We start from the raw sequence: 23,885 nt of genomic DNA on the forward strand, positions 1-23,885 counted from the left end.
TGTCTCGGGACCAAGGGCGCTTATATTTTTTTCTGAAAAGCTGAGGATTTTTCACATAACATCTGTTGAAACCAAAGAGGCGTTTTTCTCGTTTTTAAGTAATGATTTTTTAAAGTTAACCGATGGTCCAGAAAATCAATTTTTCCAAAAATGACTTTGTCCATAAATTTATTACTTTTGAACCACTGGACCAATTCAGATGATCGGTATATCAAATTCAAGCTAATTAGCCAGTCTTTTTTGAAAAAATGGCACATTTGCAAATTAAGTGATTTCTAGTCGCATAGAAATATTGAACGAAGACTGAAAACATTTTAACTTGGAAAAATAATAAATTAAAAACGAAAAATAACACATCTCTGATTTTTGGATATGTTATGTAAAAAAACTTCAGCTTTCAAGAAAAAAATATAAAAAAATACAGCATCCTTGATCCCGAAACCATGTAAACTATAAAAAAAACCAATACAATAATTCATTACGAAATCAAAATCAATTTTTTTTTCGCAAGTCCAATATTTTTTAAAAAAGACTAGCTAATTGCCTTTTTTTCATGTGTCGATCATCTGAATCGGTTCAGTAGATCAAAAGTTATGAACTTTCGTGTTGGAAAAAAAAATTTTGGAACTTTCGATTAACTTTGAAAAATCATAACTCAAAAAAGAAAAAAACGCCTTTTTGGTTTTGTTATGTGAAAAACCCTCAGCTTTTCAGAAAAAATATAAGAAATATATAAAACATATATATAAATAAAAATAAAAAAGACAAGGTAATTGGCTTTAATTTGATATGTCGAACATCTGAATCGGTCTAGTAGTTCAAAAGTTATGAATTTTTGAAAAAAGTCATTTTTGGAAAAAAAAAAAGAGGAAAAAGTTGATTTTTCGGACTTCCCTAGAATGGAAATGGTCATCCCACTGAAAAAATGAAAAATACGGGTCTAATGTTTTGCGATAAAGAACAAAACTAGCACTTTTAACGAAAATCTGAGAACCACTATATCGGTTTGGCATGGGATGGCTGCATATTAGGGTGCCAATGAAAATGCTCATCTCGAATTTCAAAAAGTTACCAAAGTTTTTTTTTAAATACAAAAAATCACCGAAAATCGAGGTTTTTAAAAAAAAAGTTGATGCCAAATGTCTTAAAATTGCATTACTCATCGAAATTTACAGTTATCTCGAAATTTTTTGTTGCCCAAAAAAATGTTTTTTTTTGCACTTGGTCGTTTTTCCGCCTGAAAAATCGATTTTAGACAAATTTTTTTTTAGATAACTGTAAATCTCGACGAGTAATGCAATTTTAAGACATTTGGCATCAAAATTTTTTTTGAAAACCTTGATTTTCGGGTATTTTTCGTTTTTCAAAAAAACTCAAATTTTTACGTTTGTGGCACCAGTAAATGTAGTCAGAATGAGCTAATATTTTGCATAGGGTAAATTATCGTACAAATTAACACTTCGTATCAAGTTCCGAATGAGAAATCGAGATAACTATTTTTAATGGCACCCAAAGCCATACTTTTCGTTTCGTACTCCGAAAAAAAACTAAATGCCAGAATGAAGATTTTTGACAAAAATTTTTTTTTTCGGGATGACACAAGATCTCGACGTTACATGTAATTTTATGAAATTTGGCATCAAAATTTTTTTTTTCGAAAACCTCGATTTCCTTTACTTTACCATATATATATATATATATATATATATATATATATATATATATATATATATATATACATATTTATATATATACATATATATATATGTATATAACTATATATATATATATATATATATATATATATATATATATATATATATATATATATATATATATATATATATAAATATATATATATATATGATTTTGCAATATAAGATCAATGAAGAGAATGAGCGAGCGAAACAAGAGACACATTGCAAATAAGCACGCATTAAAACTTTTCGCATACTTTGCCACATACACGGCCCAGACCGAGATAGACATAGATTCACGTTAAGCTCTTCTTTTTACTCTTAGAAAACACTTCCTAAACTTCCTAAACTTCTTCTTTTAGCTATGTGGATAGCGTGGTCGTGTAAAACAGCATTGCAATTGCATTTCTGCCGGTCTCGGTTCGATCCCCGTTGACATCGTTTGGACTTTTTTTTGCAATCCCAAAAGAGATGAAAATAGAAAAAAAATCGATGTCCGCTTCCATACATACAAACATTTTGAAGCTTCTAAAACAGATGATTTTACTTGCTCATTTGTCCCTTCAGGACACGAAGCAGCATTTTTTTTTCTGCCGAAGATGAAATGTTTTCTGCCAACGTTAGTTTATTTTGGGAATACATGCAAAAATATGGAAGTGACATACATACATCGCAAATGCTTGCGAATTAGTTGGATAAAAATAAAAACCTCTACAGGGGAACTTCGATATAACGTACCCATTTTCAACGGATGAATTTCATGCCTACTCGTCTTAGAAGTTAATACCTACAAAATTTAAGTCAAAAATGAAATGTAGGAAGTTGTTTGAATTTTTATAAAAAATACAATTTTTTTTTAAATTCCCCTTAAAAATATTTTTGAAATTGAGATTCATTTTTCTCAAAAACGTTTTTTTTTTAATTCTCAGAAAAAATCACCATCTCAGATTGAATTGAAACATTGTGGATATAAATACATTGGTTATTTGAACACCTGTGCATACTTGAAATCCCCAAAAAGGAATTAGACTTTTTGAAAAGGGTCAGTTTTTTTTTCTTATTTTTTCACAAAAAAATCCAACTCAAACGCTGTTATACATAATTTAAGTCAAAAATGAAATGTAGGAAGTTGTTTAAATTTTCATAAAAAATACCATTTTTTTGAAATTCCCCTTAAAAAATATTTTAAAAATTGAGATTCATTTTTCTCAGAAACGGTTTTTTAATTCTCAAAAAAATAGTGTATAGGAGACTTTTTTTTTTTTTTTTTTTATCTTCGCTTATTTTTCGTCGGCCTATTTCCGCCACTTTAGTGCCAATCACCGACATCAGGGAGGCGACTCCACCTGTTCCTACCTATCAGACTCAACAACTCATGAGCCGGGCCAACTTCTTTTACTTCCGCTCCGAAGGAAGACGTAACCAGAGATTTTTCGCCTCAGAAAATCCCAACGACGCCAGCTGGGATTGAACCCAGGCCGATCGGATTGTGAGGCTGTTACGCTAACCATACAACCACTGGCGCCGTCTTATATAGGAGACTTGTTGGTAGTTGTATGGATTATTCATTAAGTTTTCGTTCAAAATTTAACAAAAAAATGATTTTGAGAAAAACGAATTTTGATTTCCAATTTTTTGTTTAAACTCGTTTGCCTTTTTTTCAATAAAACCTTGAACAATTTCTTATATTCCATTGTCTGACCAAAATTTTGTATTTCTTATAGTTTTTGAGTTGGGATTTTTCGAAAATTGTAAGTTTTTCTTACAATTGTTTGTTTCTAAAAAAAGAACTTGAAAACTTGACCCACAAAATTTTGCATAAAAAAATACACTAAAATTATAAAAATCACACTAAAAAAATCATATAAAAATTGAAATTAATTTTTCTTAAAAATATTTTTTCTAATTCAGAACGAAAATTATATGAATAGTCCAAAACCGAAGAAGAGCACCATTACAAGGAAAAAGTTTTAACGAGCTAGCGGTCATTTTATCTATTTATACTCAATCAAAAATTATAAAGATAAACATCATGAGAAAGGTTGGCTTCACATCCTAGTTCTGGTTTTTTTTCGTCATTATCTACTAACTCTACCCAAACAGCATCATAATAAAGTAATATGTTTCTGAGTTTTTTTTTGTATCATGCTTCGATACAACGTACAATTTTGATAGTGAAATGTACCTTATATCGAAGTTTCCCTGTGATGCCATACGAATATTCGATTCAATACGCTATTGGAGACGTCAAAAAAAATAGTTTTTTTTTTCTAACTTGAATAATCGAGTCTAAAATTGTATATAATCGAATCATATATAATTGAGTTCAAAATTGTGTTTCAAACATTCATTATTGAACTAATAGACCGATTGAGATGATCCGTCATATCAAATTGTAGGCAATGACATCATCTTCGAAAAATACTACATATGAAAAAAAAAATTATTTTCGTAATTGATTGTATTTTTTTTATTGTTTACATGGTTTAGAGACAAGGAGCACTTTACTTTTGATATTTTACATAACATATTGAAAAATCAGAGAGGCGCACTTGCATTTGCGAAAAAAAAAGAATTTTGCTTTTGTGATTATTGTTTGTATTTGTTTTTTATAGTTTACATGGCTTTGGGATAAAGGGCGCTGTATTTTCTATATTTTGCTTTTGAAAGCTGAGTTTTTTTTTACATTACAGGTCCATGAATCAGTCAGAGAGGTGTTTCTTTTTCGTTTTTGAGTCATGATTCGTCTGCGTCACCAGACTTGGCTCCTGCCGACTACCACCTATTGCATCGATGGGGCACACACTTGCTGATCAACGCTCTCTTCTTACGAACATGTGGGAAGTGACTACATGAATGTTCTAGTGAGGGACAGTTTATTTAACATGGCATTTACAAATTGCCATAGACATTGGACAAATGTATATCTATCGATGGATAATACTCTGAATGAAGTAGAGTTTTCCATTCGAGTGCAATAAACATGTTTTTTCTACAAAAAAATCCACAGCGTCTCGTTAACAACAGTTAAAAATAAGTAAAAATTGAGCATGTAACGAAATAATGAAGAATTTCAAAAGCTTCTAACTCGATTATTGGTTGATAGAAAGACAGAATGCATTCTCAGAATATGCACAAAGCAAGCTCAGTGCAGGGCATACGAGATATTAGCCAAGGTTCTTCCCTCACTCCAAGCGTAAGCATAGAAGAAATTTCATTTGCGATTTGCATTCAGAGGCGAATGAACTTATAAGAGAAATACATCATGTGGGCTAGAATAAGTGACTTAACAATAACAACGAAGGCATTGAGTACCAATAGAACAATATGTAAATGAACAGAATTAGATTTTATTGAACAAAATTTTGTCAACACGAATGTAGCACTTATTAGAACTAGAGGGAAGGAAACATTTCGACAAAAATAGATTAAGATTTTCGTCATATTGCGGAGACAGTTGATATGATTATTTTTGTGTTATTTATAGCACAACAGCCCGATATTTCTTGCAGAGCAGAGCAGTTGTATGAATGAATCGATCTCTATCTCGCTGATGTTGTGTGGACGTAGTTATTCTATAGCATCACAAAGACGGTCATTTGAGGGCCCTGAGTTTTGAACTCACGATCGGTCGCTTAAGAAGCGAACGCGCAACCAATGTGGCGACGAAGACCCCCTTTATATTCGTATTGATTTTATTTATTTCCATACCATTCCGTTGTTTCTATCAAAGAGGGTTTGAACTAGAAATTTGTTTCGCTTCCGAAACGTTAAAAAAACGAAAACGAAAATCACAATCTATTTTTGGGAATTTCGGGTAACGTGGCATTCTGGTAATTATTACATTCGGGTGAATGTTTGTGGATGTGTTGTGGGAGAGAGATATTTGAAAAAACTTTATAGAACGGATCATATTTATCCCAAATATGTTGTGCTTCTTCAGTTTTGTATCATTGGATTATTTTTGTTATTATTTTTACTTTATGAATTATATCAATAGAATGAACTTAAAAACAATTCGAGAAACGAAGAAACTGGAGAATACATGTGCACTAAATAGAAAGACACCCGACACAATGCTTTCGAGTGCTATTGAGGAGGATTTTCGCTATGCGGACCTTGACAATGTTTCGTTTTCCTTCGGTCGGTGCAGAACTCTAAACACTTCACCTGAAGTGTCTTCCAACAAATGTAAGAAATCTCTACTCAGTGGCACCATCACACAGCGTTGCCTAGTTGTTATTGCGACTATCTTTGTCCTGATAAATTTTGTATACAACAAATCTGCTCCATATCTTATTTTTTCATCTCAAAACCTTGGAAGGACCAAATGGCAAAACGCAACCATACGCACGTCTGGTCCAATATCCTCGGAGTCTCGGTTAATGGTTCTTTTTTGGCTTTGTTCTACTCCACACCATCGTCCGCCGTTCATACAGGACGACAGGACAGCCCTTCGGAGGCAGGTAACAGCCTCCCAGGTACAAACTTCTTGACGGTGTTGTTTTTTATTGTCGTGTCCTCATTCATCATCATCCTCTTGCACCGACTTGCGTTCTATCACGAGACGGCGAGCAATACCTTACGGTATGGTTTTTTTTTCTCCACTTTATCTTCTTTTCATGTCTAATTAAATAGAAACAAGGGACCCTCGTCCCTCTGCGTGCCCTCCCTCGCTTTCGTCGGTGTTGAATTTCATCTCTCTTACACGGATCAACCTATTGTTATCTCGTCATTACGCGACCATCTTTGTTCTTTGCGGTTCGTAAGTTTGGATTTTTCGTTTTTCGAATCGCATGATCGTTGGAGCTGATGGTGTTTTGCAGTTGCCAGCGTTCGAAGAAGCTACACATGCGGAAAATCATTCACCATCCATTCCAAGGATTCGTTACACTGCTAATGATAAACAATTTCAGTGGTTTAGATTCCACTGGCATATGTTTCTAAAAATATTTAATATTTTCAATAGTTCTGCAACAATACTGAGTTATTCGTTTCAGAACACAATTTGTTCTCAACCTGATCAAAATTTACTACATTAAGAAAAAATCCAGAATTCAAAAAAATCATAATAAATACAAAAAGTCTTTCTACTCCCGCTCCATATCCTTAAGCCGCATCAATACCACTTCGATTTCCGTCAGCAAGCGTAGCTTGATGTCTCTTTTCATTTGCCGTATTTCATCAACGTTCCTTATTCGCGGGACCACCCCCGAGCCATCCCCGCCAGGATGCATCGATACCACGTTTCCCACGTCGTTTCCTCCCTGCGTCACCACCACATTCTGCCGCGATTGCAGCTCACCAATGGTTTGGTTGATGAGGGCGATCATGTTGCTCTTCAGTTCCGACAGCGACCCAACAGACTCTTGGGAGGTTCGAGAATTCAAACAACCGGAGGATGGGATAGCAAACGTTGTGCTTGACCCTGGCTGGGAAGTCCTCGTTTCGGTGCATTCCGTGAAACTAACCATCCGGACGGGTTCGTCTTCCACAATCGATGCGTTGCTTTCAGTGGCGTCTTCCAGAGCGTAATTATGAACTGAGCTGGATTTCTCGGCATGGTTCGGCGTATTTGATGGTTCCATGGTTTCACGGAAGCCGTTCACGAACTTGTTGAGAAAATTTGTGGTAGTTGTCGTTTCAACAAGGTCTGAATCCAACTTTGTTCCACATTCGATGGACGCATCCGCTTTTTCCGTATTTTGATCTACCAAACCATCTCGTTTATGATCCTAGCCAAATCAGAGTAAGATCGTTAGCAAGAGCCGGGACGCGTCATTACAACTCCAGAAATACCTCCTGCGTTAGGCTTCTGGTGTATTCCGAACGGGGGATCACAAACTTCTTGCCTTTGTAGCATACTCGTATTCGGTCATCTTTGTCTTCCACTGTGTTCCGAGGTGGTGGCTTGCGATTCATGGCGTTTGAAAGTGCAAACCGTTCAAACTACTGATTCTCGACGTCTGTCTGAAAAAAGGAACGCGGTTGTTGAGTTGAAGAAAACGTAACCAAGGGCACCAAATGTCTAACTCAAAGTCTACTAATTGTACAGAAATTAGATTGAAAAAAATATAGGGACTACGGGACTACGAGGACTACGGAATCATTGATACATGAAAATATTTTTAAAAAACATCGAAAATTTATAAATAACTATTTAGTGGAACGTCACCAGCCCTGGAAAGGACATGTGTCATATTTTACCAATTACTTCGCCAATGTATTAGAATATATATATACAGTCGTTCCATGCCAAACCGATATAGTGGTTCTCAGATTTTCGACTTAGGGTCCATTAGGGTTGTCCGAAAAATCAATGTTTCCCACTTTTTTCCAAAAATGATTTCTTTTGGAAAATTTATAACTTTTGAGCTACTGGACCGATTCAGATGATCGATATATTAAACTGAAGCCAATTAGCTTTTTTTTTGTAACTTTTGGAAAAATATTATTCTTGCAAAAAAAATTTAATTTTGTTGTAGTAGTTTTTGTTTGTATTAGTTTTTAGTTGTTTTCATGACTTTAGAATAGAGGGCGCTATATCTATATATATGAAAATGGATTTCTGTCTGTCTGTCTGAATCCGACAGATTCTTATGGACTCGGAGACTACTGAACCGGTCGACATGAAAATTGGTATGTAGGGGTTTTGGGGCCGGGGAAGGTTTTCGTGATAGTTTGAGACCCCTCCCCCACTCTAAGGGGGGGCTGCCACACAAATGAAACACAAATTTCTGAATTTCTCGAGAATCAATCAAGCAAATGCCGTGTGGAGGTTTTAGGGTGCAATAAATGATTCTATGGTGGTTAGATACTCTCTTAGGGGGGGCTGCAATACAAATGAAACACACATTTTTGCATTATTCGAGAACTAATCAAGGGAAACTTTAGGGTGCAATAAATGTTTCTATGGTGGTTAGACACCTCTACCCCCTCTCTTAGGGGGGGCTGCCATACAAATGAAGCACAAATTTCTGCATTACTCGAGAATTAATTGAGCAAATGAAACCAAATTAGGCATATGGAGGTTTAAGGGTGCAATAAATAATTCGATGGTGGTTAGACACTCCACCCCCCTCTCTAAGGGGGGCTGCCATACAAATGAAACACAAATGTCTGCATTACTCGCGAATTAATCAAGCAAATGAAACCAAATTAGGCATATGGAAGTTTAAGGGTGCAGTGAATGATTCTATGGTGGTTAGCTAATTTTAAAGGGTAGATTAGAAGATCAATCAATGAATAATTCTGCGATTGGACCCATGAACAGCGCTTAGTAAGAAAACGTGGATGTGATAGCGAAAAATAAATTTCGGGCGGGACAAAATTTTCATGAAAGCTGAGGTTTTTACATAATATAACCAAAATCAGAGATGTGGTTCCAAAATCATTTTTTCCCCTTTTTTCTAAATACATTTTTTTTTTAAATTGTAACTTTTTAAATACTGAACCGATTTAGATAATCGACCTATAACATTGAAGCCAATGAGATATTTCTCTTAGAAAAAAAAATTACACTAGCGAAAAAATCGAATTCTAGTCGTGTTGATCTAGTCTGTTCTCAAAGGAATATTGAACAAAGACTGAAAGCAAGATAATTTTGAAAAATCATAATTCAAAAACGAAGAGAAACACATCTCTGATTTTTGGATATGTTATGTAAAAAAATCATCAGCTTGAAAGAAAAAATATTTTTAAAAATATAGTGCTCTCTATCTTTAACCATGTAAAATATGAAAAACAAATACAGTCAACTCTCCCTAACTCGATATCCAAGGGACCATCGAGTTAGGGAGGTATCGAGATACAGAACATTTTTTCATATTTTTTTTATGCCACAAATTGCAAATATATGATGTTGGGGTAAGTGTCCCAATATTAGGGCTTAAAAATATGACCCAATTAGGAATAAACCAATTATGGTACATGGGGTTTACTATAATTGGTACCATTGCGTATACAGGATATTACTATAATTGATTTGTTTTTGTGCATTAGTACATTTACCCTATATGTACTAATGCGCATGTACTATTATACATTCTTTTCTCAAATTTTAATATAAATTTAAAATACATAGGATGTTTGTTTAGTAGGCCAATTTTATTGTAAAATGGGATTGGAAATGGAAAAGGAACTAGGTTAACAAAGAAAATATTAATTATGTATATAATTCAAACTAAATTGTAACGATCACGCAGGAACTGTTCAATCGCAAAGAAATGTTCAAATAGTTTCACGGGAACATTTTCAGTTGATTGCAATATTTCGGACATATTCTATTTAACGTTCGAAGGTGTAATTGCAAAACAATCAGCTGAAACTTCCTGAACCTCCTCTAACTCCATAGGACTACTATTTTCAACGTTTTTTTCAGCTTCTTCAACACTTTCCAGTATATCGGTATCAGTCATTAGATCACAGCAAATCTCGTTTTGATCCATTTCGCAATATTCATCAAATGACGATGAACTATCGAATGGTACTGCACTGTCGACAGCAGCAAGCTCACGACGCATTAATTCTGCCAGCGGAATATCATCATCATCATTTATGGAAAATCCGGTTTTCCTGAAGCAATTTTGAACAGTCTCAGATTTAACCTTGTTTATCCAAGAGCGTGAAAGTAATTCAATTGCATCCAATACCGATATATCTGAAGGGTCCTAGAGTATATTTGAATACAGTATGAGTGCTGAATAACATGAATGTAAAAAGGAAAAAAATACCGTTGTATCCTCCATCTCTAGCAGTCTTCGTTTTACTAATTCATGGCGATAGTACTGTTTCAGGTTCCTGATTATGCCCAAGTCCAGCGGCTGAACTACTGAAGTAGAGTTTGGTGGAAAAAACTGCAAATTTATCGATTTAAGCTTTGGTTGGAGAGATTTTGGGTGCGCTGTACAATTATCAACGAACATGACCACCTTTGAGGAGAAAGAGATATAAGTATGATACATTCCCATTACACATAATTCCCGAATCAATACCTTTCTATTTTCTTTGGAAAATCTTTCGTCAAGTTGCATAATCCATTTCTCAAAAAGAATAGAGGTCATCCAGGGGTTGGTGTTACTCTCGTATATCACTGGTAATGATTTCTTCTTTTTGAAACACCGTGGGTTTTTACTCTTTCCAATGACCAGCAATGGTAGTTTATCGCTTCCGTCCATGTTGGTTGCACACATGACTGTCAGACGTTGTTTCGAATATTTTCCTCCGTGGCAAGTTCCTGATCGAAATGCAAATGTTTTGTCTGGCAAACATTTGTAGAAAAGTCCTGTTTCGTCTGCATTGTAGATATCACGTGCATCATACTCGGCGATTATACTGGGTAGGGTTTGCGAAATCCAGTTGTCCGTTACACTGAGATCTACACTGGCACTCTCGCCACATAGCTTCCGAAATGTCATCTTTTGCCGTTTTAAAAATTTACTTAGCCATCCAGAACTTCCTTTAAAATTGGGAATTCCCAGTTTCTGGACAAATTCGCAAGCCTTCTCCCGAAGAATAGAACCTGAGAGAGGTAAATTATTCTCTCTGGCTTGATTGACAAAAATTTCCATTGACCGTTCCAGCTTCTCGTTCCCAACCAACCTTATACGCTTTTTGTCCACATTCAATTTTCCCATCCGATGCCATTTTTCCTTTTGCTTGAATAGTGTTGACACCGTACTTTGTGCAATACTGAAATCTTTTGCAACTTCAGACACCTTTCGCCCATACTTTCCGACCTGCTCGATGATGCTCAAACGTTGCGCTATGGTTAGCGTTTTAATCGTTCGCTTGAAAGGTTTTCCCTGGTTTTCCATACTTGAAAAAAAATCCTTGATAATACGAACACTTCGTCTTCACTTTCAAGAGCAATTGAAATGACAGCTAGAAACGCACAAAAACAAGTACGCGAAAATCAATCGAGTTAGCGAGGTAAAAATCCATGGAAAAATGAAACAAAGCCCATCGAGTAAGAGAGGCATCGAGTAAGGGAGGTATCGAGTTAGGGAGAGAAGAATGTTTGTGAAATCGAAGGTGCCATGAAATCCATCGAGTTAGGGAAAATATCGAGATACAGAACATCGAGTTAGGGAGAGTTGACTGTACAATCAATAATAAAGAAAATATCACCCATGAGATAGGAATAATCTTACACCTAAAAATGGCTAATGTGTAATATACAATATGAGAAAAAATGTACACTATAAAGTTATGATTTTTCTTAAAAAATGATTTTTAAAAAAAGGAGAAATAATTGATTTTTTGGTCATTTGGTCATTTTGAAAAATCATAACTTAAGAACGATAATAATCACATATCTGGGTATGATATGTAAAAAAACCTCATCTTTAAGGAAAAAAATATAAAAACATTGCGCCCTCTAGTCCAAAACCATGTAAACAAACAAAATATTTAAGAATGTAGCGCCCTCTATCTTTAACCGAGTGAACTAGAAAAAACAAATACAATTAATAATTTTTGTTTCGTAAGTTTGAGATTTTTAAAGATTGTTTCTATCCCATAGGCATTTATTTGATATGTCAATTATCTGAATCGGTTCAGTAGTTCATAAATTATGAATTTTTGTGGTGGAAAAAAGAGGAAAAATTTTCGAACCATTGGTTAACCTTGAAAAATCATAATTCTAGAACAAAAAACAAAGCCTCTTTGATTTTTGGATATGCTATTACATTACAAAACCTCAGCTCTCAAGAAAAAAATATAGCACCCTCTAGTCCAGAGCCATTTAAACAGCAAAAACAAATACAAGCAATAATTACAAAAAACAAAACCAAAATTTTCTGCCAGTAAAATATTTTTCCAAGTAAGACTAGCTAATTGGCTTTAATTTGATATGTTGATCCAGAAGATCGGTAGAGTAGTTCAAATGATATGAATTATTGGAAAACGTTATTTTTCAAGAAAGGGGGAAAAGTTGTTACTATTAATATTACTATTACTATTACTATTACTATTACTATTACTATTACTATTACTATTACTATTACTATTACTATTACTATTACTATTACTATTACTATTACTATTACTATTACTATTACTATTACTATTACTATTACTATTACTATTACTATTACTATTACTATTACTATTACTATTACTATTACTATTACTATTACTATTACTATTACTATTACTATTACTATTACTAATACTATTACTATTACTATTACTATTACTATTACTATTACTATTACTAATACTATTACTATTACTATTACTATTACTATTACTGTTACTATTACTATTACTATTACTATTACTATTACTATTACTATTACTATTACTATTACTATTACTATTACTATTACTATTACTATTACTATTACTATTACTATTACTATTACTATTACTATTACTATTACTATTACTATTACTATTACTATTACTATTACTATTACTATTACTATTACTATTACTATTACTATTACTATTACTATTACTATTACTATTACTATTACTATTACTATTACTATTACTATTACTATTACTATTACTATTACTATTACTATTACTATTACTATTACTATTACTATTACTATTACTATTACTATTACTATTACTATTACTATTACTATTACTATTACTATTACTATTACTATTACTAATACTATTACTATTACTATTACTATTACTATTACTATTACTATTACTATTACTATTACTATTACTATTACTATTACTATTACTATTACTATTACTATTACTAATACTATTACTATTACTATTACTATTACTATTACTGTTACTATTACTATTACTATTACTATTACTATTACTATTACTATTACTATTACTATTACTATTACTATTACTATTACTATTACTATTACTATTACTATTACTATTACTATTACTATTACTATTACTATTACTATTACTATTACTATTACTATTACTATTACTATTACTATTACTATTACTATTACTATTACTATTACTATTACTATTACTATTACTATTACTATTACTATTACTATTACTATTACTATTACTATTACTATTACTATTACTATTACTATTACTATTACTATTACTATTACTATTACTATTACTATTACTATTACTATTACTATTACTATTACTATTACTATTACTATTACTATTACTACTACTATTACTATTACTATTACTGTTACTATTACTATTACTATTACTATTACTATTACTATTACTATTACTATTACTATTACTATTATTAACTTATTTTTATATTACCATCATTTTTCGAATCATTACATGGGAGAGGTGAAGAACTGAAGTAATTCTGGCAAACGAGAATTTGAGGCGCACAACCATATCATATCAGCATAATAAATTGTCAACCAACTTAACATGTTCCTTTTTTTCTCCTATTACAGGTAAGGTGCACCATAGCATTATCCAGCATCGGAGAGCTCAAATTCGTTGATGAAGTAATGACATAGGAGGACATTCTGCTAACTTCCAGCAAATGAACAACAACTAAGGATGAGCCGTTGATACACTCCGCAGCAATATGAGGATTCAAAGCAGTACTGATCAAGGCTCGAAATATTCGAAGATGACAAATTAAATCGACTCTCCTCGTAGTAGCTTTGCTTCGACTAGCACTACTGCGGCATTCGCCGTCATTATGATTTGAATTGACTAGAAAATGAATTGACGAGCGTAACGCTTTCGTTTTCGAAAATTTGATTTTACACTCCGGTATAAAAATGAAAGACGTAGTCCTACGTCAAAAAGTAGTTATGCCAATCATGGACGGTTTATTGTCTTCTCACCGTGAACTCAAACCAACGAACTTAGACAGTTATCAGGTATGCCATAAAGGTCTTCGCGTTAGTATTAGTGAATAACGTGCAAAATAGCGTGCAGTTTTGGAGGAATTAAAAAAAAAGTTATTTGAGCAGATTTTCAAATCAACACCGTTTTTTACGAGGATATTCAAATTAATGCAGTTTTCACTGCGTGAAATTTTCAAATTAACACGTTTTTTTAATGGATTTTCGAATTGACGCTGATTTTTATTACACGAATTTTAGAAATAAAGCGGTCATGCGGAATTAAGGCGGTTTTTTTACGATGATATTTGATTTAATGCAGTTTTTATTACGCGCATTTTTCAATTAACGCGGTATTTTTTTTTATTACCAAGACAAAATTCATTCTTTTTCGCAAGTTTAATTTGATGTGTCATTCATTTGAATCAGTCCAGTAGTTCGAAACTTATGAACTTTTGTGGTGAAAAAAATGGGAAAAATTGATTTTTTCGGACCACAGGTTGAAAAATTTGAAAATTCAAAAAAAAATCATAATTCAATTTGTTCTTTGAAAAATCATAATTCAAGAACAAAAGTTAAGCCTCTTTGATTTTTGGATATGTTATGTAAAAAAAACCTCAGCTTGTGAGAAAAAATTAAAAAAAATTAACGATGATATTTGAATAAATGCATTTTTTATTACGCGTATTTTTTAATTAATGTGGATTTTCGAATCAACGCGGTTATTTTTTTCGCGGATTTTCGAATTCAAGTGGTCATTTTTCACGCATATTTTCAGATCGACGCGGTTTTTACGCAGATATTCAAATTAATGCAGTTTTTCACGCGTATTTTTGAATTAACGCTTTTTTTACGTGGATTTTCAAAATAATGCGTTTTTGAGCGGTTTTTTACGCGGATTTTTCGAATTGAGGGCTTTTTTTTACGAGATACGTATCCCCCGCGTTAAAAAAATATGGGTACATTTCAGTCGCTGTGTGTGGTTTCTCTCATTTGTATCTATTATTGAACCTTGGCTGCGCCTTATCATTGCGTAAAACCGCACGGGAGAACCGCCTAGCGTTTTTCCGCTTACTGTGGGAAGCACCGATGAGCGGATACTGTGCAGAGTTGCCAACCTTCCAGTTTATCCTGGATATTGCCAGTTTTTTTAGGCAGAGCTTCAGTTTTCTTTGATTTTTCACAATTGCATCCAGGTTTTTAATTTTTTTTGTCATTTTCAAGAATTCGCTTCCCAAAATTGTATTCTTTTCCCCCTTTCATGAGAATCTCTGCGGTTATTTTTGTTACGTTTTGTTTACGATTTTTCCCGGACACGATCTATCTATCCACTATAGGACCATAGTGTGATCGAATGTTTTCCCAATTATTATGCTTCCCTTTTATTGACATTCGTTAGTTCTAGAAAGCGCATTTAGCCTTTCTACAAAGTCTTCCAAATATTTGAGATCGAAATGATATTCAGGGTATCGATAATAAATTTAGGGAAATCCGAATCCTTGATTTTGCTGACTTAACTGTAAAGGAAAACAAGAATGTATCTTTACTTTGGGGAAATTTTTTTTCCCTAAAAAGGACACAATGTTTGATCTTCCCAAAATAAGAAAAAATATCACAACAAGTCTGATTCTGTCGCATTGCTAAGCAACCGTTGAACGGTTTTTTTAGTACAAACTAAAAAGTATAACAAGAACAAAAACTAAACGAGGAATTCCAACTTCCAAAAATTATGTAGACATGCACGAAGAAAAGTGAGGGTTAGTTAGAATGACATAAAATGCAAAACAAGAGCATAATATTAAAATGTATTATCACAAACAGAATAACCAAAATTGAAAATGCCACACACTGACACAGTCATTGTATATCGTAATGTTTATTGCTAATATAAACTAAATTGAGAAAAACAGAAAAATTCTTTCCTGCTTTTTCCAGTTTTTTTTTCGAATTTTTCCAACTATTTCAAAATTTTGGTTGGCATCACTGCTACTGCGTAGACAGTAATGGATGTCCGACTGGTCAAAGAAAACTAAACACTGAACATTTCGCGCGTTCGCCTTATGCTCCGATTGACCAAAAATTTCTTTGCCCAAATTTTTACGATTGGCTTTTGCAATCAAGACTGGGTGAAACGCAAATAAAAACAGAGACACGACGACGGATTGTGAATGAAATATGTTATTTTTGGTTCACGGAAGAAAAACAAAACGACCGGAAAGAGAGTCTATGGAGTGAATAAACGACTAAATAGGCTCCCTCATTGACGAATTCGATTGGCACGGAATGGTGACTCGAATGTGCTCCAAATATATCCCAAAATTTCGGGTCACGTCATTTTTGTCTTTCAAATTTTTACACGAACAAAATTATCAATGTTTTCCATAATTGGAACACGCGATAGTCCTCCGAACAGAAGGCAATCAATGGATCGAGTTTATGTCGTCTTCCATGTGCCAAAGTGCATCACACAACTAAAATTAAGATTGGAATGCGAGGGCTCATGATGATTGCCATGATGACGGTCGAAAAAAAACCCTCTGCCCATATCTCGCACAGCAGCCCTCAAAGCACTCAAAGTGTGCTGCCAACTTTCATCGCCATCGCGGGTTCGGTGGTGTTCAGTCACGGGATGCATCAACACACGAGATTCGAGATCTGTGCTTGGAACTGGTCCCGGCAAGGTTCGGTTTTGGGTGCGACCAGTTTCTTTTAAAAATGGCGGCCTGCTGTCGCCTCGGACTGGTTTTCATCCCAGCATATAAGGTGGCGGCATGATGCTGTTGACATTAACCGCGCGAAGGTAAGAAGCTGAACGCTCGCGCTCGAAAGTGGGCCATGTAAATAACGTTAATTTGATAAGTTCGCTGAAAGTTAAATTTGGCCGTAGCGTTTCTGGTTCTGTTAGTGCAGGAAGTTATTTATTAGTTTCAAGCAATTATTTGACATAGTTCCGGGACAGTATTTTCTTCAATTTACCATATGTGCTTAGACCACAAAACATAACACGCAGAGCATAATATTATATGTGTGTGATATTTTTTGCTCTTTGCTTTGCGAACAGATTTTTCGACAGACAACAGGTGCAGACCAAATCTGAAACCGTCAGTGTTCGGTTGATTGGGTCGCTGCTGCAAACCAGAATGACAGGTGAAAATTTTGACAAAAAACTGCACAGCGAAACAAGCACATGTAGGTCTTCTTGTGCTGCGAAACCACAGCAGAATTTTGATTGGAAGCATGAAGCGATGAATTCGAAAATTGGCTTAAACTTGAACTGCAGTTCGATGCTACTGCGGTATAGAAAGTATTATGATATTTGAAACATCATTTTTTGCTGGTAATATTCGACAGTTTTTTAGGAGTTTCAGTATTTCTCACAAACGCTGTAACTGTCTGATTTATCAAATGGTTTGCATGTCTAGTCTTAGATATTTGTCTTGCCATGGTAAAAAAATCAAAAAGATTTGATTCGCTGATTTTTTTTCTTGTTGATTTCGATTATGTTATTGTTTATCTGTACCTTATCCATTTCATTTATTTGAGTTTTATTTCACTTATAGTTTAAAGTATTTTAAATTCCTTCATATTTGATGGACATATTGTGCAAATTTTGTCGAAATTTGAGTGAAACTTTGAGAAAATTGAAATGGAATTTGAATTTTGGATGGAATATAACACTCTGAGTGATCCGTTAGAAGGAACAATTTGGGAGACGATTTATCCGTTTAGAGATTTATCTAAACGGATAAATCAGCAACGATTAGGTCTGAAAAGACAATATCACCGAAAAACGGTGCGAAATTTTGGGTTTTACTTTCCTGATTTTGTCTGAAATTAAATCTCGATATCTCGAAGTCTCGAGATGTTAATTGAAAAATCAAAGTCGTAAAATCAACAAATCAACAAATCAACAAAATCTTAAAAAATCTCACAAATTACAAAAATTTTAAAAATTTAAATTTATTTTTATTTTTTAATTTTAAAATCTCAAAAATTACTAGAATCTTGAAGATACAGAATATTTTGAAGATATCAAAGATGTCGAAATTCTCGTAATCTGAAATCGAAAACTTGAAAAAATATATTTTAAAATCGAAAAATCGAAAAAATAAAAAAATAAATCAAAAATTTCATAACATCCATTGGTGGATCACGCCATTAAGGATAATGGCGGTTCCTTCAGCCAGGAGGCCTGGATGATGATAGCTCAGGATTTTGGATTGTGGCTTGTTGGAGAAATAAACACACTCCGGAATAACTACTCAACACTTGATTTATTCGCGATATTGCTCAGTTAAGGGTAGGAAACAGAATGGCAAATATTGTATTGGTAGAGATCGATTAGTATGCTGTGTTTGTTTGTATGCGTTCGGCTCTCGTTATACTGTGCATTGGGTTATGTGTTGGTTGTGATTGTGGTTGTGGAAGGATGGAGAGGCTTGGATGTGAAAAAAGGACTGAAAATTTGGAAGGGAAACTACCTTTTTGACACTTGTTCCTCTTTCGCGCGGTTGGTCGCGAACATCCATATTCATCCAGAAATCAAACCAAACCTCAAAAAATGTAAACAAAAAAAATCAAAAATCGGAAATCTTGGAAATCTTGAAAATCTACAACATCTTGAGAACTTACCAAAAAATTACAATCTCTAAAATCATAAAAAACGCAGAAATCTGAAAAATCTTAAAAATCTTATAAAACTTGAAAATCTTGAAAAATTTGAAAATCTTGAAAAATTTGAAAATCTTGAAAATCTAAAGAATCTTAAAACTCTAAAAATTTAAGTTTCAAAAATAAAAAAAAAAATCAATAATATCAAAATTTCTCTGAAATTTTAAAAATGTCAAAAAATACAAAAAGGTCGAAAATCTTCAATTAAAAATCTTAAAAATTCACGAAAATTTTCAAAATTTATAATATCTCAAAAATCACAATAATCACGAAATCCTTGAAATCTGAAATTTGAAAAAAGGAAAAGAAAAGAAATAGGAAAACCAAACAATAAAAAATACAAAAATAAAAAAAAAATCAAAAATTCTGAAATCCAACAACCTCAAAAAAAATCAGATATCCAATAACACGTAAAGTCTAAACATTGGAAAACTTAAAAATTAAAAAATCGAAAAATGCTGAAATTGAAAAATCCAAAAGCCTCAAGAAGATCTCAAGAAAACTTAAGAACCTAAAATTCAGAAAATCTCTCAAATCGTGAATAGCTCATATATCTTGAAAATTCTCTATCTCTAAAACCATGAAAAACGCAGAAATCTTAAAAATCTTAAAAAAACTTAAAAATCATAAAAATCTTTAAAATTTCAAAAATCTTAAAACTCTAAAAACTTTAAAAGTTTCAAAAATTTCGTAAATAGAATTTATGACCTCGTTTTTTTTCTAAAATCTTGAAATTGTAAGAAAACCACAAAAATTTCAGAGATCTTCAAAATTTATAAAAATCTTAAAAATTCACGAAATTTTCCAAAATTTATAAAATCTCAGAAATCACAGTAATCATCCTCGAAATCTAAATCTTAAAAGAAGGAAAAGAAAAAAAGTCGGATAATCAAAAAATAAAAAAAAAACGAAAATTCAGAAATCCAAAAACCCTCAAAATTAAAAAATCCAGATATCCCAAAAAAACTTAAATCAAATTGGAAAACAAAAAAAATAAAATCTGAATATCCTTAAATTTATCCGAAAATCCACGAATCCTCTGGATCTCAAAAAACTTCAAGATCATAGGATAATACAAATCTTCAGAATCTCGAAAATATGAAAATCTTGAGAATCTACGAAAATTTCGAAAACCTAAAAAACACGAATGTCTTGAAAATGTTTGTTTTTTTTTAAATCTTGAATCTACAAAAAAAAACTTAAAATCGCTGAAATCTGGAAAATAATTTTTTTTAAAATCTTCAAAAACTCAAAAATCTTGAAAAAACTGCATTGAATGAATTAAAATATTGAAAAAAAAAGAAACTCGAAAACTCGAAAATTTAGAAAATCTTGATAAACTAGAAAAATAATAAACTAGATAAACTAGAAAACACAAAAATCCTCAAAATCTACAACAAATGAAAAAATAAATAAAAATAAAAAACCAAAAGTGAAAAAAATAATGAAATTTTAAAAAAATCTTCAAATTGAAAAATTGCAGAAATAAGATTCTTATATTTAGAATTTTTTGAATTTTTGAATTTTATGATTTTTTAGTTCTCTGTTTTGTGATTTTGTGCTTTCCTATTCATTTTGATTTTGTCTTTTAGAACTTTGTTCATTTATTTCTTGTTTTTTGTTTTATTTTCATTATTTAATTTTTGAATTTTTAAATTTAGAATTTTTGATTTTTATTTTTTTTGATTTTGTGATTTTTAATTGAAAGTTTTAGATCTTTTGATTTCAAATTTTGATGATTTTATGAATCTTTGATTCTTGTTTTTTCATTCATTATGTTATTTGATCTTTGAATTTTTAAATTTTTGGAATGTTAGATAACGGGAATCGAAAAATCGAATAGTCGAACAAATAAAAACTCGAAACCTTCCAGGTTTCAGAAAATCAATGTTCAAAAGCTCTAAAATATATAAAATCTAAAAAATATTTAAAACCAAAAATTAAAAATCAGAAGAAAAAATCTCAAAAATCTGAAAAATAAAATTGAGACTATGAATTAGTTTTCGGGTTTAAATCCTGAGTTGGAATGCAGAACAATGATTTCAAATTCGAGAAGCCAGAGATCAAATAAGATTAGCAGATAAGAGTCCGATTAACGAATTTCAGATTTGATTGAGACATTTCGAATTGTGTAGTGAAAACTATTTTTCAAAGCTCCTGGTGAAATTTAGTACGATTTTGTTATGCGATTTTTTGTGCGGTCCCTATCCTTCGTATAAAAACAGGTTTGCCTGTGTTAGTTTTTTGAATGCATTTTTGCATTGTAAATTGAATGTAAATCAGTATATAAGAAAAAAAAACATTCAAATACTTTTTCCAGTAACCAACATTTTGACTGTACAACTGCATTAAATTGGAATCTGTTGTTAGCAGTGGAGTAGGTTTCTAAGCAGTATATAAAGCTGATCGAATGCAAATTTTGATGCTTATTGATTATTCGGGTATATTCAATATACATTTTGGTTCGAAGCAAATTTCCAATGAAAAAGCAGGTTTCATATTCTGGTCCCAGGTTTCAGACATGTAGTATGCACTATTGATTCGGATCCCGGATATCATATGGCAAATTTCAGATTTAATTCCCGAGATACGACCGTATAGTTGACGTAGGGCTACATTCTGATATTTGGTGTATGTTAACTTTGAGCATCTTTGGAAAAAAAAATACACCGCAGTCGCAGTCCACCACTTACAGAAACGACCATGCCGCTACTGACAACAGTATTCCAATTAATTTACTATTGAAATATTGAGAATTTTCTGTATTGCAATGGATTGTTAGAGTGTAATCAATTCGACAATTTTTCATAAGGCGACCGATTCTCAGTTTTTCAATACGTTCCAGACAGACGCAATCCTACGTCAAAAAAATCAAGACTCATCCAATATTTAAAAAAGGTGATATGCTGATTATTCCGTAGAAACATTCTTGCGTACGTCCAGAAAAAGTGCAAGAGAGATGTGCGCTCCCCTCGACATCCCGGGGAGTTGCTCAGAATATAATTCATCAGGTGGCCTGGCTTGAAAGTTCCCAGAATGACGTTGATTATGAGTGAGGTCTCCTGGTTCCAATGAAAAGAAGGGTGTACAAGAGAATCGAACGGTTGGCTGGTGTTCATTTGCGGGAGGGGGACATGGAATGTGGCACGCGGGGGTAAACTGAAAAGGAAGCGAAATTGCATTGCATTGCAAGAGTAGCGCGCAAGGGTTATAATTTCCATTTAGGATTTTTTTTCTTCTCTGCGTTGAACGGTTGGAACCAACGGACATTGGTGGTTCTCGTTATTTTATTTTGTTGTGGATGGCGAATGGCCGGCCACCCCAGACTCGAAATACGGAATACAGCGAGGGAACAGAAGCAGCAGTTGCATGTTTTGCTCATCAAAATTATACATTTCGGAATTGGGATTCGCCGCGTTGTACATGTTTGTTAGCCACAACACGTTTACGTGTGCGAGGAGTTGAGCAGGTGAAAGATCTTGGTAGATTACGGACCGGGGCGGAGAAGTGGCAGGACGAGAGGTCCAGTTTGCGGTTTGCCATTTCCATGCTGCGCCATGTTGTGCCGCTACCGCATACTGAATACTGCCACTGTTTCTATCCTGTCGAAGAATTGATTTCAATTCGCGTAAAAGCTTGGCTCTTGTGTGTACGCGTGTGGAATACTGAACAGGATTTAATAATATGTATTTCATTCGGTCAGAAATAGCGCTCCGATTAGCAGTAGTGTCCGAAGGAGTGCCGTGGTACATGTCAAATTTGGTCCCATTGATTCGTTCGTACATCGGCGTGAATCGCCTCGGTGGGTTCCAATTAGAGTTTAAATTCTTTAAGCGTAAAAACCAATTTTCAATCTCGCTCTCTCCGTAAAACGTTAGACCCATTACGCTAATATCGTACACCTCGTAACAGTTTTTTTTTCCGATGGTGTCTTTGCCCTGTGGCGGAATGGATTGAATCGGCGATCTTTTCGGTTCAGTATCCTGAATCAATTCCTTGTCGATTGGAATATATAAGAATGATGATGGTCCCGCCTCCTTCCCCTACAGAGGTTTGAGCAAGACGAGTTATCTAAAAGATAATTTATTTATTTTTTCTCAACATTGAAATCAGTTTAGCAAACACAAAAAAAACGCACTGATTTTATTCACAGATATAAGTTCAAAAAAATTGCAATTTCCAAAGACAAGCCAATACTCAGTCATGTCCGCCACAGAGCCGATACGGTCCCGACGAGGCCCTTGCAGCCAAAGGGTCCACCAGAGCACAAGTCCAACCGCCAGCCTTGCTTTGGATTGACAATGAATATCCTCATTCAGAGAAATCGAGAAAATTTCCTTTACGAAAATTTCCTAGACCGGCACTTAAAAATCTTTCAATTTAATATCCTTTATATCTGTGGCACGCGCGCGACGCTCAAACTTTTGTAGACTACTTTTATTTTTTTTTTCAACTAATACAACTATAAAAACAACAAAATAAAAATAAAAATAGTCCATCATCACCAGTCCATCATGACAGACATAATAGAGATCAATACTAATTAAAAAAAAGATAATTTAAAAAAATTTTAGATAGTCTACATAATATAATCCGTTCAAAAAACTTCGTCAGGTTACTCAAAAACATTGAAAAACAAACTACCAAAAATTGTCCACATTAATTATCCGTTCGTATAAAACTTCGTCAATAAAAATCTTCGTCATAAAATTAAAAAAAAAATCGTTCGACTGTT

At 33.2% G+C, this 23,885-nt stretch overlaps 2 protein-coding genes across 3 annotated transcripts in view; one reads left to right on the plus strand and one right to left on the minus strand.

Annotated features, from left to right (window-relative positions):
* LOC129775557 (hemicentin-1-like) overlaps positions 1–23,885 on the plus strand; it is a 211,410-nt gene that overhangs the window by 23,292 nt on the left and 164,233 nt on the right. The window lies entirely within an intron of this gene.
* On the minus strand, positions 6,690–7,691 carry LOC129775558 (uncharacterized). Its single transcript, XM_055780416.1, has 2 exons — positions 7,497–7,691; positions 6,690–7,432 (listed from the first exon to the last, which is right to left on the minus strand). The coding sequence occupies exons 1-2, from the start codon at positions 7,617–7,619 to the stop codon at positions 6,788–6,790; spliced, it is 768 nt and encodes a 255-aa protein (XP_055636391.1). The 5' UTR covers positions 7,620–7,691; the 3' UTR covers positions 6,690–6,787.

Source organism: Toxorhynchites rutilus, chromosome 3 (assembly GCF_029784135.1).
Source record: "Toxorhynchites rutilus septentrionalis strain SRP chromosome 3, ASM2978413v1, whole genome shotgun sequence".
NCBI classification, from domain to species: Eukaryota; Metazoa; Arthropoda; class Insecta; order Diptera; family Culicidae; genus Toxorhynchites; species Toxorhynchites rutilus.

Coding starts and splice junctions, on each gene's coding strand:
- LOC129775558 (XM_055780416.1), bottom strand. CDS start 7,619: ATGAATCGCAAGCCACCACCTCGGAACACAGTGGAAGACAAAGATGAC. Junction 7,433..7,496: donor CCAGAAGCCTAACGCAGGAG/GTATTTCTGGAG, acceptor TGATTTGGCTAG/GATCATAAACGAGATGGTTT.